This window comes from Anopheles funestus, chromosome 3RL (genome assembly GCF_943734845.2).
Source record: "Anopheles funestus chromosome 3RL, idAnoFuneDA-416_04, whole genome shotgun sequence".
NCBI classification, from domain to species: domain Eukaryota; kingdom Metazoa; phylum Arthropoda; class Insecta; order Diptera; family Culicidae; genus Anopheles; species Anopheles funestus.
The window spans coordinates 36,604,794-36,620,657 of NC_064599.1; the positions used below are offsets into that span (position 1 = coordinate 36,604,794).

Below are 15,864 nucleotides of genomic sequence, written 5' to 3' on the forward strand. Positions count from 1 at the left end.
TAAAGTGATAAAAATTCCCACCCTTCAATATGGAGAAGGCAACATTGGAACGGGGACGTGCATGCAGCAAGGACGACACTGAAAGAATACCAATCTGATGAATAATGAGTTGTTTCAGGGAAAATAGTTGAAAATTTACGGATTTGATTATCCGACAAGGGAGAAACAGCCACAAATCTCTCCTTTTTTAATTCAGACCATTTTGCTGAGGTTGTAACTATGATCCTTTGTGAATGTGTTAAGAAAATATTTACTAAATGTAGTACTCTTTGGCTACTTTTTTTATTTTACTTACCCTTCATACAGGAGTATATTTTACTTCATACTCAAACATGTCCGTAAAATTGTCATTTTCATCTTCAAACTAATGGTCACGTTTTTATGATTTTTTTTTTTGCTCGCCTTCTCCAATATCTAGCGTTTTTTCGCTTTCAAAGATCGCACAAACTCCATTGCATACACCTTTAAAATATTATTCTAAACGACTGGCAAGCACATGATGGTACGGCAGAGTGACAAGCAAAATCTCCCCGAGACCAAACCGGCGTAACACCCGCGTCCCGCCGCACCACACGCGATAGGGAAAATCTTTTTCAATTTATGAATGTTTAATTTCGTTGCCGAACCATTTTGATATTCCACTATCGTTTGCTGCGAGTTCGGTCACCATTGCTGAGAAAATTGATAAGGATGAAGCGATGCAGCAGGATCAGAGGGAAGCAACCAAAAAAAAATGGTTCTTTGAAAACATAATTTTTTCCACTGCTCTTTTCCTTCTTCCACTCTCTGTCTCTCTTTCTCTCTCTCTCTCTAGGAAAACTCTTCTTTTAGCCGCATAATGGAAATATGCCCCAATCGAAGTTGGGGAAGGAAAAATCAACGCAAAAGATACACACTGCAGCAAATCGCGTACCGCAACTATGATAGCACCGAGTCGCCGTCGTGTTTGATCTTCACCCAAGTGCCGGTAAGTTCCAGTGAGAAAGCAAAAAAAAAAACGCAACACAGCTTTTATGACATCGATAAAAAAAACACGATGTGACGCTACGGTGAAAATCTAATTTACATTAAGATGTACTTAAAGCTTTTGTGCATTCGGGCGATTTTTTTTTCGCTCGCCCTTCCCCTTTTCGTTTGGCTTGATCTTTTCAAGGTGGGTTGTTTGAAAAAAGGTGATAATGGACGAACTGGCAAACGCGGACACAAAAATTGCGACAGGAAATGGTTTCTTGCTTTTTTTTGCTACTTCTGTTTACTTTTCCATTAACAAACTCCCCCGCCGAGATGGTGGGGAGTTTCGAATAGGTGAAAAGTAAATTACAACACGTAAGAACTAATCTCAAATCGAAACGCAAACCAAGCGTATCGGTTACATTTGAAATCGTTTTACTCAAGGGGACAGTACGCGGTTAAGGTCTCTGGTTGGATTTTTCGTTTCCGTTTTGAAAAATCAAACTACTGAAAATGTTTTTTTATAGTTCAACATCACGGCATTTAGTGGTGTTGTCTGCTGAAAATGTGTTTCAAAAGAAAAGTTCTTTTTTTAACTTATTGTAGTAAATATTCGTGGCTCAATGCTTCCGTTCCTTTGCAGCATAAGGTTAAAATTATATTTTTCTGTATAAATATCACTATCATTTACTTACATTGCACCCACGTAGAGAGCATCCCGTTCCTCGTCCAGGTAAAAAGTTCTGTAGTAGAACTTCCCACACTGAAACTCCCGGACATGATCTGTAAGGACAAGAGGTTAAAGAGTAAAATAAAAACATTAAATGTTTATAAAGCTACTAAATAAAGCGATAGTAATAATAAAAAGAAATATAATAAACAGCGTAACATAAAACCCCAAAACGAACTTAATTAAATCCGCTACAAGACGCCTTTCGTTCGATTTAATGTGTTTATTTTTTCCGATGCCGGGTTGCTGCTTCTGCCACTGTCTGACCATTAATAATTAATGCCTTTCGATTTCCGAAGGGATATATTCCCCTCAAATCGAACATCTTCTTTTTTTTTGCTTCGTTATTCATTTTCGTTTGACTTTCGCTAAAATGTTGTCCGATAACAAAGCAAACGCAGGTGTGGAGTGCGGAAAAATCTATCGCGTGGAAAACGACACCATTTATCCATTACTGCTGCTACGTTTTTCTTCGCAAGGGAAACTAAACACGCCAATCCAGGAGTGGCACATTGAAAACGCACACCATTTTTATGGAGGGGTGTGGATTATTCGTCTTGCCATTCGTTTGTAACTCGGCAAACACCTACTTATAGATTTTGCCGCATATCAGATGCCTAGCATCCTATTTTCCTTTGTCCATCGGATAGACACACCACGAACCGGTGAATGATACGGTGCAGCTCATTTAATATGCATTAAATTCAATAAAGGAAATCCATTACAGAAAACGCTTCCTTTCGTCTCAAAACCAGAGCAGCAGAAATGGTCAACGCAGTGAGACGATTTCTTTTGCGTAACGTCAATATCGTTCCGTTTGGTAGCTTGTCTGTCCCTCACAGAACTTTGTACAAAGAAGATGAAGAAATCACATTACGTTATTGGCGCATCGAGAAGAAAGAGTACAAAAAAATATCCTCCCTTACCAAGTTGGCTGCTACGACCAACGACAAGCATAACCCTAAACACTGGCAAGTCTTCGGGGACAAAACATAGAAACCGTTTTGGGTGCCATCTAATGACCCCCAAAACAGGTCACTTTCGGTGGACGATATGGACGATCGGTCGAATGGTAATCACACGGGAGAGATCACACCACTCTATTGCAAGCAATTTTCGAACCGAATATTACCTATCGAATACCCAAAACTACCCAGCAGCAATTGGGTGGGTTGTGCTTTTAGGGCTATTAGACCGGTTTGCAATCCCCACTGGAACTAATAACGCACGAACGGAACCCATGGCACACAACAACAACGGCACTGATGTTGTCCATTCTCCAGTTCGTGGTTGCTCGTGAAGGGAGAAAGAACATGGGCAGGACTTTCGTCTAAGGGACGAACCTGATGTGCAACTTGTTTGTGTCACGAACCGAGGGGTGGTTGGAAATTTGTTGAGAAGACTCACAGCACACATTCGCCGGTACCACAGAATGATTGGGAACCCGTCATCTGGGAATTGTCTTATATTGGATTTCGATTCCAATCGCCAATGGTTATTGGGGGTTTGTGTGCCGCCGTCCATTCGCTCTCCTTGTCCGGTAGATAACAGTGTTTCCCGTATGTGTTCCGGTTGGACAACTTCCTTCCGGAAAGCCGGTAAACCAAAACCAAGGCAGACAACTGGCGGGTTCGCTACGGAAGATACAACAATTGTGTTTCGGGTCTTGAGCATGGAACGAACTCCAAAGAATGACAGTAACCGAGCAACACTTCAACACACACAGAGGACACCTTCACAGAGTTCTCCGTCTAGACTGTGATTAAAGTGTGGTTATACCTCTTGCGAATCGGCAAGCTTGTAGCTTGTGGGGGGGCTATGGCTAGAGGGCCATACTGTACAATGTCTCAGATCTTCACACATATTTCCATGTGTGTTCGTTCACGTGGAAGCGCTGACATCGACATTCGAAGTACGCGAACCACATGGCTGTAATGCACGTCCATCGTGCTGCAGCAGGAAGGACAGAAACGACCGGTACCGGTATCGGACGAGCAAAAGAAAATCTTCCAATCGAAATGGAATCGAAATGGACGTCGGAGTGTGGCCCGGCAACGGTTTATGTGCGCGTCTTGCACTTGACATACAAGGAAGCATGCCTGCCCCCGGGAGACAGTTGCAGCTGAAGTTATCGAAACCGTAATCAACTGTAAACTGACTTGGCTAGCTTGGATAGTATCATCGAGAAAAGTCCATTGAATGCTAGTGCTCTTACTTTGCCAACGAGCGAGCAGCAAGTGTAGACAACCAGCTGCACACACCGTACATGGCGGATCGAACGAACAGTTTTGGATGATGGTTCTTTTGATTGTAAAGAAGCCATTTTGAAGCATTTATTAAAGACGTTGTAAGCTGAAAACTTTAAAGTACGTATCTTGCTTTTGAAAGAAGATAATTTATCCAAATGGATTCGATCAATTACTCGACAAATAGTCTTGTTAATTAATTGAACCCACTTCAAGCGGCAAACCCGGCAAGCGGATACCCGGTACGCAGCAAAATAACGCTTCAGCTCATTAAGCAGCTACACGGGGTTTGAGTTTTACAGTTCTCGAGCATCATCAAGAAAGTGGTTCCCAACCACTGCCACTATACATCCTCACCCCAAATGCCGATCCATCGTCCGTTGCTCATCAGTCTGGAATAAATCGATTTAGCGGTTTGTCACACTATTTAAAGCATCTAAACCCGTTGATGAGCGTTTCGTTGTTAATATTTTCCAACGGTGAAAACATCGGTTTTGCGGAGAAGCGAACGTCGGTGCGAAGAGCCATTCCAAACATGGCATCAACTCTTTTAATTGATTGCACGCAAAAGTGTCCTTTCGTCAGGCGGCGGGTGGGACACTAGTGCTTTAGATTTTCCTCGAAGCAAAAGTGTAATTTAAGGCGAAGGTCTTTTATCTTCTCGACGACGAGTTGACGCACACCCGACGTTCCAAGAATGTCGCTATGTTTTATTTTATTTTCGCATATATTTTTTTCCATTGCGCCCTAATCAACACACCCACCCAGCTCAATGACACCAACACAAGAGCACCCCAAAAACGCAGCGAGTTCATTGCTTCGGGCCATCGGAGAAGGCGGTTGCTTGATAAATGAAGACAATTTATTAACGGGGTCTCGACACCAACGCACATCCTCGCTGGCTTCGGGGCACCATTATATAGACTGTCGCTCTTCTCTTACAAGCTTCATTGCTTCATTGCTTCGAGATAAACCACTAGAAAGTTCGTGCAGCTTCGCTCAGCAAACGGCAACAAAACATGGGAAGGGAAAAACTTTTCCAAAAGCTCACCGTTTCCTGGCCACCACGAGAAGGTTAGCGAAGAAACAAGATGACTGAAAAATGATTGCACACACACACACAAACGACCGGCTAGGGGTGTTCGAAGAATAAACAGTCGTTTAGCAAATACTTCCGGGCTGTTTAACGACCGGACTTACCTTCTTATCGCGGCACCGCATGACAAGTGCAATAAGCAACAGTAGACAGGAAAGCACATAGTTGCAAATGGAAGGGACAATGATGCTGCAACAACATTGTCAATTGTGGAAGCGTTGCAGTTAAAAGTTTTTGTGTTTCGAGCGAACGAAAATGACCAAACGTAATAGGCGTACATTAATAATGGAGCTGTAGTTGCAGCACGGATGAGCTAATAAGGACATTTCGATTTAAATGGCGGTTTGTTGTGTAATTTTGAATCATTTGTTTTATTGTTATAACAAAATCACAAATTTATGTATTTTTTATATATATAACTTGCAACAAATAAACATGTTTAAATGTTTTAATACTGAAATACTATACTGACTTCTAAATTCTTTCAATTGTGACAATATAGAATAGAATAGAATAGAAACAGCTTTGAGTCATTTCCGTCAACTCATTCTTGCTATGAATGAGTACGTAACTGCCAGCTATAAGCCAGATATAAATGCTTCAGCTTTATAATTCGATAAAAGTTCAACCTAAACACTAACATCTTTTGACATTCTTTTTTTCATTCGTTTTATAAAGACTTTGGGTCTGTGGGTTGTAAATGTTACTTTGTACATTTTCAATAATTCAATTATTCTTTAGACTTTAGATTTCTTTGTGCACATTTAAAGCTTTTTTTTAATCCAAATAGAACGGCCTGGCCGTATTGATATATTTAAAGCTTTTAAGAATTCCAAAATTATTTCGTTCTTTTTCCTCAGATATAAGCTAAGATATTTGGATATTTTAATTTTATGTTTTTATTTGTTTAATTCTTGTAAAACGGTCTGGTTGTTTTGCTATTTCAATTTTTATGCCTCACAAAATTGTTTGATGACTCTCTTTGAACAACATTTTCCCATGATAGATTTACACATATATGAAATATTAACTGAAGCTTAAATGCTAAGTCGGATAATGGATCAGAAGGATGGCAAGAAGAGAATATGCTCAAACGAGAGAACTGAAGTACATTGAATTGGCACAACTAAAGAAGTACGAGGACTTGAAGCAAGAATTAGGAAATACAGTGGAACACCGATTATCCGGGTACCTTTCACCCCAATGTCCCATTCCATCCGTGCAGCTCGGAAAAGACAGTTCCAAAGTGGGAATTGACATAATTACTGCTAAAGCAATGAGGACAACAATTAAACGCCTCAACAGGGTTTGATACAATTTGCTGAGACTTTACCACACGAACAGATTTATTTAGCAAAACGAAACTAAAAAAATAATATTTTGCTAAACTAAAGTAATATTTATCAATAAAATTAGTTGTGCCTATTATCCGTGATAATGCCTTATCCGGATAGTGCTAAGTACCGATGAAAACGGATAATCGGCGTCCCACTGTACAAATCAAGGGATGAAAATAAACAAATAGTGTCAATGGCGTTTAAGATAAGGCAATAAATCCCAACACCTGGTATCTTTGATCATAATCTACAAATATTTCATCTATTTTATACCCAATATAATACATTTCCCTATCGTCGATCAACTTTTAAATGATCTGCAGGGAAAATGGATTTTACTTCGATCACAAATCATCGTACCATATTGCATAAATATTTGACACCATATTTAGATTGTAAGATGTAGCTACATTCATGTAAACATCTTTTCTCCAAACGTAAACATGATTAAAATTTAAAAAAAATGATTTCTACTTGCAACACATGTGAATCGCACAAATATAATTTAGTGTTTCTTCGAAAAAAAAAGCTAGTGCATACACTATTACTCGCAAAGATGTATAAACACACACAAGTCAAATGCACTCTCTTTTGCTACTATAATCGAAAAGCAATTTTCTTTGCCTGGTTCACATCCGAAACATGGCACAAACGCTTCTGATCACTATCCCAAAGCAAACAAAACATCTGCAGCCAATCCATTTGGGAAGCGAAAAACCTTATGCGCCTTAGCCCTATGATCTTCGGTTCGTGTTGTGAAATTCATCATCTAACAAAAAAAAAAAAAAGAAAAGCAAAACAAGATATGAAGGAAAGGAAATCTTCCTTCCGTAACCTAGACCGGCAACAAGCATCGGAACAAACATCATGCATCATTGCAAAGGAAATTTAAAAGATGCTAGTTTTTCCTAACCATTTGTTTCCTTTACTCTTGCTTTGCTGCGTTCACACACGGACGAAACGCCTCCGTGCGGTTGTTGGGCATGATCAGTACGCGCGCGATCCATTCCACAACGTGCCCAGGTATCCAGGAAGCTAAAGGTAGAAAGCAGTCTAAAAGTTACCTTCAAATTTTCGAAACTAGCGAAACGGAACGGAAGCGATAAAGTATCGAAGAAGCGGCATCATCATTTGCTGCGCAACTGCTCGTGGAGGGCCTCGGTAAGTAGTGAACACATTTCTCTACCTCTTGCCGGTAGAGTTTCCTCTTTTGCCGTGCCGTACCAGATGGTGGAACAGTCAATATACGGCCGACGTGCCTCGAAAGCACAAGCACACTACTTACTCTATGGTTTGTGGAAAAAATGTGACGCAGGCCCAGGAAAGAACCTACCGTCGCGAAATTCAAAATAAAGCGGTGTTTCTTTTTTTTCTTGGATACCAACGAGAAGATCTTTTTCAATGTAAAACACACACACACATACAAAACCGCAGGAACCTTTCATCAAGGTTGGACCGAAGCGGTGGGCTCCCCCGCCGCTGGATGAAATGAGAACAAATTTCTTGCCATTTCGAGTGATGTTTGTACAAAGAAGCCGAAGAAAAGCTTTTCTTTTAGGTGCGTACGTGAAATGCCCGCCATGGAGATGGTAAATTATCAAAGGATTTTGCTGCTTTTAACATCCCACCACCACGAGGGCTTTGATGGTATTGGACTTCACACAGCAACACCGGCGCCCGTCGTGCGTGCCGTTTCTCATTCGCCCAAAAACTTCCACAAAAGCAAAGCGCCTCCAGTCGACGGGTTCCCTCACGCACAGCTGAGCAGGTGATGAAATCCTGAGCAGAATATTCGAGTGGAAATTTACGCTAGATCGTCCTCCGGTCATACTGAATGTTTCAAACGAGCTCAGCCAACCGAAAACCTTTCGGGATGTATCTCAGTTGCTTATCCATCGAGCCTTCGACATGGTTTCACAAATCTTCAACCACTCTTCAGTTTTTCTTCTGCATTCTGGTGGGGTATTACTAAAACTTCGAATTTCACTTTCCATGAACATCCACCATTTTTGGGGATGGTTCCACTTTCATCAAGGAAAAAAAATAACAACCACCGATGAGTGCAAAGCGCCGGTGGCACGTTTTATTTTGGTGCTGCAGAAGTACGGGCCTTCCATCAATCAAGAAGCCAGCGGAAGAAAGGTTCGCCCAATCGGTATTCCATGCAGGTGCTGTTTCCGCTTGCTAACTATGACTGTCGCAGGAAGGTGTAGTTTGCCGACCGGAGGAAATGAAGGGATGTTCCTTATGAGTTCTCTGAGTTTGCTTCCGGGGTTTGTTGGCAACTCTATGGTAGGCATGAATGTATATTTAATCCATCAATTCTTGCATGTTCCTGACACAACTGAGATAGGAAAAAGTTACGAACGAATTGCTGATCTTCATATATTAGACAGCAAATAGTAACTAAGCACCTTTAGCTAAGGAATTTGTTAATACTTCTCACAAAAAAAAAGTTTGAAGCGTTTAAGTGTAGCTTAGGTTTATTGCAAGGCCTTTATTTTTTGTATGTTTTTCGATTCGATATGACAAATATTTCGATTATACAATTTCGAAAGGAATTTCTATCGTTTACAGCTAATTTTTTGTCTAGTCGGTAATTTTCAAAAAAAAATCGAGTTATAAATCAATCTTCCTCCACTACTTCGTCCACTTTGCTGTGCCTTCTCTTATTTTTAACAGAGATAGAAAAAAATGATTCCAGAGTCATCCAGAGTCCAAACATTTTCGAGACAACTCCGGAACCGGGTTCAAACTAACGATTCCAAAAACTCCAAACTAAGCGCTCAGATGAAGTTTTCGAATTAACTGTTGCGGAGACAAAACGGGAGCCGACTAAGACTTCAACAAAAGAAAAAATCCTAAGTAAATGTTAAAACTATGTATCTTTTAAATTTTTGTGATTATTTATTTATGTTAAAGATAAATAAACTGGCAATAGCCGGGGCGCGACATAATGCCAAAAAACCCATCCTAGCAGGGGCGCATAAGGTTTAATTAACCAATCAATTTTAACAAGAGCCTCCGGTGTCGAAATTTCTACCACAAAATCAACAACCGAACATACAATGGCCAAATGCACGCAACACAATGTGGATCCGAAGAGTGGCAAACGGAATCGAACCTGTCCATTACTCTCGTGACATTACGATGGAAAGGCAAATGGCAGTTCATAAAAATGTATCCACCGAATCCACTTCATCCGGCATGGTAAGGCAAAAAAAAATGAAGCTTTTCCAAAACTTTTTACACGCCCAACCACACCGACACCACACTTACACCTTTTTTCTCGCTCCAAACCATACTACCTCCCCCGTCCCGTACTTGGTGAAATAATGATTAATGGCACCCGGAAAAGGTATTCAGTTAAAGGAAACACTTTGTGCCGGAGAATGTAGGCCGGAAGCTGGCCGCATAATGACGGGCGGCCGGTAGGCAACACAGCTGTGTCGGCGCGTTTGCATTTGTATGCAAATTACTTGCATCCGTCTGCGGCAGGCTACGGTAATGTTAATCAATTATGTCAATAATTTTCATTTGATTAATTACTACACTCCCGTGGCTCAGCTGTATGCAGAGAAGAAGATTCAAACACACACACACACATACTCGTTCGTAATTCGAAACCGCACGGGAACGCAGTACGTATGTCAATATGAGCCTGTGTGTGCCAATTGGGAGGAAAAGGAGAAAAAACATGAAAAATTGGTACATCGAATCGCAATTGAGATGGAAAAATTCAATCGAACTTTGCGAACAATGAGAAAAGCTTGTTAAAAATGGAATGTGAAATAAAAGCCCAGATAAAGGGAAAATGAAAGAGGAAACGCCCCCCAATCGGGGGTCGACCTTTCTGGTGCGAACAAATGCTTCATTCGTTTAAAACACTCAATATCAATTGTTACCTCGTTAATCATATTTTACACTAATGAAAATGAAATGTTGTACAATCGCCACTTCGATTGCAATTTATTTCTGCTGACCAGCTGCTTTTGCTAGTGAAAGTGAGACAACCGTTAGCATTACATTCATCTCATGCAGATCGACAAAAAAACACCCCCAGAAAGGGATGTTGGTAACAATTGAGAAACGAGGATTGTAGCGCAAACACAATCAACGGGTAAAATTGATTGAGAGAACGAGATGTCACCTGCACGCTACTGTGCACTGTAAGAAATGTTCAACCGAACCATGACCATCATCCCTTTATCAGCATGCGTGGACTACACTGAGTGTGGCTGAGTGTAACAATTTCAGCAAAGGATCCAGTACTCAAAACAATCCGTTATCCGTTAGCGACCTTAATGGAAAGAAACAGGCACAATCCATATGACAACGCAAATTACCACGCAATTAGTGAGCGGTTGTTTTTTGGTAATACCATTTTCCAGTAAAAAGTGAAGCTTATCGTAATCGAACGTTTACCGCTCTTCTTCCGTTACCATCCGCCGCGAGAGGAATTGAATTTTCCGATTCGATTAATTTCCACACTGTCATTTGGTGTACTCCAAAAAGCCCTTTTGCACGTTTTGTGAAACGAGCAGTAAATTGACATGAGAACAGAAGGCAACACATGTGCCACAAATAGAGAACTAAGTGGCAAACATGATAAGCTCATTAGTTTTGTTAAGCTAAATGAACGGAAGGTTAGGCGTTACTAAGTATAACTTTGTCATGTGAGTAATGACGTTTTACAATTGTTTCGTATTTAAACTTTTTGATGCTTAATTAATTGAATAAGCTTGCGATGAGTTCTGAATAAGAATTTTAATTCAAACCAGAATTTATTCATCCATATGCTTGTAAGCAAATGACTAACAAATGCCCTTTTTTAATGCTTATTGCATGTCTTCAGGTGCTGTTATGATATAAATGCCTAACTTCAGGCATACCAATGCAGACCGCGTATCACTCTATTTTTTATATTTTTGGTAGCATCCCTTCACCAGTTTTATATCTCCACGAAATCTTTTGTTAGTAAATCGTACCAATTCTTGATATTTTAAGTCATTCAATTATCAAATAAAACAATTACAAGGACACCAATGTAAAGCAAATTCAAAACGAAATACTAGATAATGCCATCGACAGCAAAACAATTTGTAGGAAATAAAATGGTAACTGTTTCAAATAGCTAACGTACAGCAACAAAAAAAGCTCTGCTATTCTTTGTAACTTTCAAACCAAACTTCTACAAAGAACAAGCTTTTCTTTCATCTTCTTTTCTTTGCATTGCTCCACTCAAAGGATCAATCAGCCATTCTACCAATTGTGAACATGGTCGAACACCCGGAAACAGTGCACCATTCGGATGGGTAGCCAAGGAGAAAGGATATGAAAAGGTGAATGAGGATTATGTTTCTCTCACGCGAGAAAATCCTCCCAACCGATGATGAGATGGTGAAAGAATTGGTGCAAAGAGCTGTATCTTCCCTTTTGCAGACGTAAGTTGGAAATGAAAAGAAGGACACGAAGAGAACGAGTGGTTTATTCTATCCGCTTGCTGTCTGCAATCTGGGCTACGGAGAGAATATTCTACATTTTTCCTACCTCACTCTTATCCGCAAAAAACTAGCGTCAGAGAATGGAAAAATGTGTAAATTTTTCTTTTTGCAAACTTCAATCCTTAACTTGTTTCTTCTGTTCAACTTTTTTTGTTCTTTTTATTGGGTGTAAGCTTTCCTATCCCTATCCTTATGGTATCTCGTAGAGGTCGATTGGTGTGTAAGATGGGTTGTTTTTTCAATTTGTATCAAAGCCCGCTTAAGAAGCAGCCCATACTGATGAAAGGAAGTGCGCGATGGGATGGAAATAATTTGTATTCAATAGAGCAAAACGATGCTGGAGAAAGACTTCTGGATAACAACAATTTCGCAAGAAAAAAAAACTCGACCGAGGTTTGGGCTTGGTACTAAGACCGCCACAAAAATGTTTTTTTTTTCACTCACCAAAGACGAAAGCTTTTGCATTATCCTCCTTCGATCAATAAGGGCATGATTGGTGCGTTACGAGTAAGGAAGGAACAATGTACGATAAAAGTAAAACAACGTCAAAAAACCACAAATAAAAGCACAGCAGCAAAACGATTGAAGTCGAAGTTGTAGCGTTTATGTTTATGTGATCAGCAATCGGCAATATAGGTGTCATGATCGGTGGCATCATTGTCGTCGATTGGTGACGATGTGGTCTTGCCATTGTTACCATATAGGCTTTCTGTTGATGGTACATCTCTTTCCCTTGGTTGCGTTGAGTAGAACGGGTTTCTTGCTTCTTTACGAACGAACCATCTGTCGTGTGCTTGAACCGCTGCCTGAGATGCTGAGATTTTTATTGACTGGAAATCTTCTCTTCAAGTTAACCCCCCGCGTTTAGAGTTAGAATTGCTATACGAATGAGGCGTGTTGTCGAAAGTGCCAATAGCAATATCCGTTTCTCTATTCCTTCCAATTCAATGGCCCATTTTGGATGACTTTGAAACAACAAAACATAATGCGTAAACACCACACTTCTTTCGCTTAGCACTCAACATAAAATACCTTCTACGACCCTAAAAACCAAACTCAGTACGGCAAAGAGGTAATGAAGCCTATCCCTGGTTAAAGCTTATTTTATTTGTCACAGCCACATGACGACAACTGTTTTTTCTGTTTCTTCAACATGTAGTTATGCGTACTTCTTCTCATACATTTTTAACAGCGAACTAAAGGTTTCGGGGAAAAAGTCTTTACTAGCACGATAACCAAGCACCACAGTGAAGGAAAACTTTGTGATGCCGATTTGGTAGAAGCCAAAAATAAAGCATTTCGGGGACCATTTTCATCAATTATAGGACGTGTTGACAAACTGCTGATATCTTCGCATGGGTTTTCGTTCCAACTTCATCATCGGTACTTTTATTTGGTTCTTCGTCATCCCATTATTTGTTTTGCTCTGTGTATCCACAACCAACAACATGAGCCAAAAACACCACCATGTGGCTAACAAGCAAAAGTAGGAAAATAAAAGGAAAAACTTTTTTTTAGATCCTTCTCCTACCCAAAAAGTCGAAACGAGAGCCATTGAGAGCAAGAGTAAAACAAAAAAAAAAGCGGAGCTACGAAACTCAAGTGGCTTTGGCCAGAAATTTTCCCTTTTATTTGCCATGTCAAACGGAGTGACAATGGTATTCAACTTTTACCCTGAGAGAACCACCATTCGTCGTCCGTTTTGCACCAGCACCAACTCCGTTCATATGTGGCATAGTTTTGACTTGACGACGTCAAATATGCTATTCTACCAGTGTGGTGAACGTTGGAAGTTCAAACATTTGGTTTTGTCCGGTGTGCGTCAAGTTCTTGGTTTTTTGGTGTGAAAACGTTCTGGACACCGATAGCGATTGTTCTTGCCCGGGCGAGATGGGAGCGGATGGGGGTCTTTGTATAAACTTTTCCACCCATTCCCAAGCGCCCACTTCCGTCTCGGATTCCCTTTACTTAGCGCTCGAGTTTTATGTCGACTCGGTCACAAGCTACATTAGCGCCAACGACGTGTGTCACTAAACTCTTAGAAACCTCGAACTGGTCAACATCAACACCACCACCACAGGCTGGAAGAGTAGGAGTTTTCACTCTCATTGAGAAACACACCCACACACATAAACCACAGTTTTCTAACACGGTATCCGAATTTACTGGCCAACTGGCCCGGAAGGCACCGAAGAACACGGGGCAAAAATAAAACTTTCTTAATTCTCAAATAAATTGAGTGACATTTTTACTGCTTCCAGGATTTGACGGCATCAACCAACCGTCGCACCGGGGAGTGGAATGGAGAGTGCTGCGTATTGTCACTGTGCAAACCACCGTAGCTGAAGCTGACCACCCCTCATTCAGGGCACACAAAGACGACGAGATGGATGTGCTATTATGGAGCGCTACCACCTCAAAGTTACCACACTTGATGATGAAGTCAAGCATGATCCTCATAAGTTAATGCGCTGTGTGTTCGTTCATTTCCCCAATACCTTTCTCCACCCGCCCCAAATACGGGTTTTCTCATTTCGGGCTATCATCCCGAAGCGATTGTTCGTGGTGCGCACCGTGCAAGTGGTTGAAAACTTTGTCAGGATGAAGCAGGCTTTTCATTTTTCATCAAATAAATAATGGGAGTGAATTTATTTAGCAGGATTTTCCTGACACCTTGATAGCGGTTTGCCGGGTACGATGTCTACAGCTTCGGGACCATTAGCTCTCGAACAAATGCACGCACACAAACACACAGAAAGGATCGCACGAGGGAGACATACAGATCGGGATGAAAGGATCCGACAGGATACCGGGAGTGGTGTCAGGCTGGAAAACGATCAAACCATGCACCTTGATCCTGTGGGTGTGCCCTCCGGGAACTTATGGGATGAGGGTTTTGCTTGGGTTGGAAGAGTATCAACCACTACATGCCAGCGGATAGACTGGTTTGTAGACTAATTCATCAAAGTCACGCTATCGAATTGCCGAGGCACAAGGTTAACAGGAGATTGTTGTGCGGCTTAACAATGTCTGAAGTTAAAGGTTTCCATAAGGTTTGAACGGTGTTGTGTTTGTTTGAACAACGGAGTTTGATTTTACCGTCTAGTCGCACAACTTGTCGCAATGGTTAAACTATGTTGTTTACAAAAAAAATCCTACCATCAAAATAAAAGAAAAGACACTAGAAAAAGCTACCTTTAAAGGTATTCTGTAATACAAATTAAAACATTTTAGATCATTTTGTTATGCGGATTGCATACATGTTGGTTAATGTTATCCAAATGTATGCAATACGCATGACGCAGGACGAATTGTAACGGTAACAAAAGGTTGCTAAATTCTCTTTTAAATATTCGTCCGTAGTTATCGTACGCATAAAATAGCTTTGCCAAAAATGAAACCAAATAAGGGGCTGGACATTATTTTAATCCTAACAAATTGACCGAACCGCAGCACTGATGAATGCCTTTGCTACCCAGTTCCAGCACATAAAAGTCACCTTAGTCGAAAAAAAAACATCACCCAAAATACCCATCAAGACTCACACACCGTTTGGACCGTAATCGTTTTGGGTAATGGATTTGGGAATTTGTTGTCCCCCCAAAAAAAAAAGATATAATGCACCGTGTGCATATGGCTCCCTTTTCCGGTTAGCATTAATTTCTTTATATACATTGTGGAGACCGTTGGATAAATTTAACGTCAGCCTACCTTTGATAAAAAGGGATGGAACTCCTGGCACGAGTGGCCCTTTTCGTTGTTACAGCAAGGATATTGTTTGTGCCGGGAGAACTTGTGGAAGCGTATTTTGATAATAGATATACAGAAGAAACAACCCCCCGTAGTACACGTGCCTTCCACTACTGTGCATAATATATCACCCACTAAGCGTACCATCGGCATGGTACTGTAGCCCATTAGACGTCCGTTTTTTTCTCTCTCTCTTTCGGTGGCTATCCCTATGACACCACGCCAAACAATTGCCACAAAATGGTGGAAC

At 40.8% G+C, this 15,864-nt stretch overlaps 1 protein-coding gene across 5 annotated transcripts in view; it reads right to left on the minus strand.

Moving 5' to 3' along the window:
- The window catches only part of LOC125767626 (semaphorin-2A-like), a 423,238-nt gene that overhangs the window by 143,090 nt on the left and 264,284 nt on the right, over positions 1 to 15,864 (minus strand). For all 5 annotated transcript variants that reach the window (XM_049434409.1, XM_049434407.1, XM_049434408.1 and 2 more), the window contains exon 3: positions 1,647 to 1,734. In XM_049434409.1, coding sequence (XP_049290366.1) covers positions 1,647 to 1,734 — 88 coding nt within the window. The remainder of the gene's footprint in view (positions 1 to 1,646; positions 1,735 to 15,864) is intronic.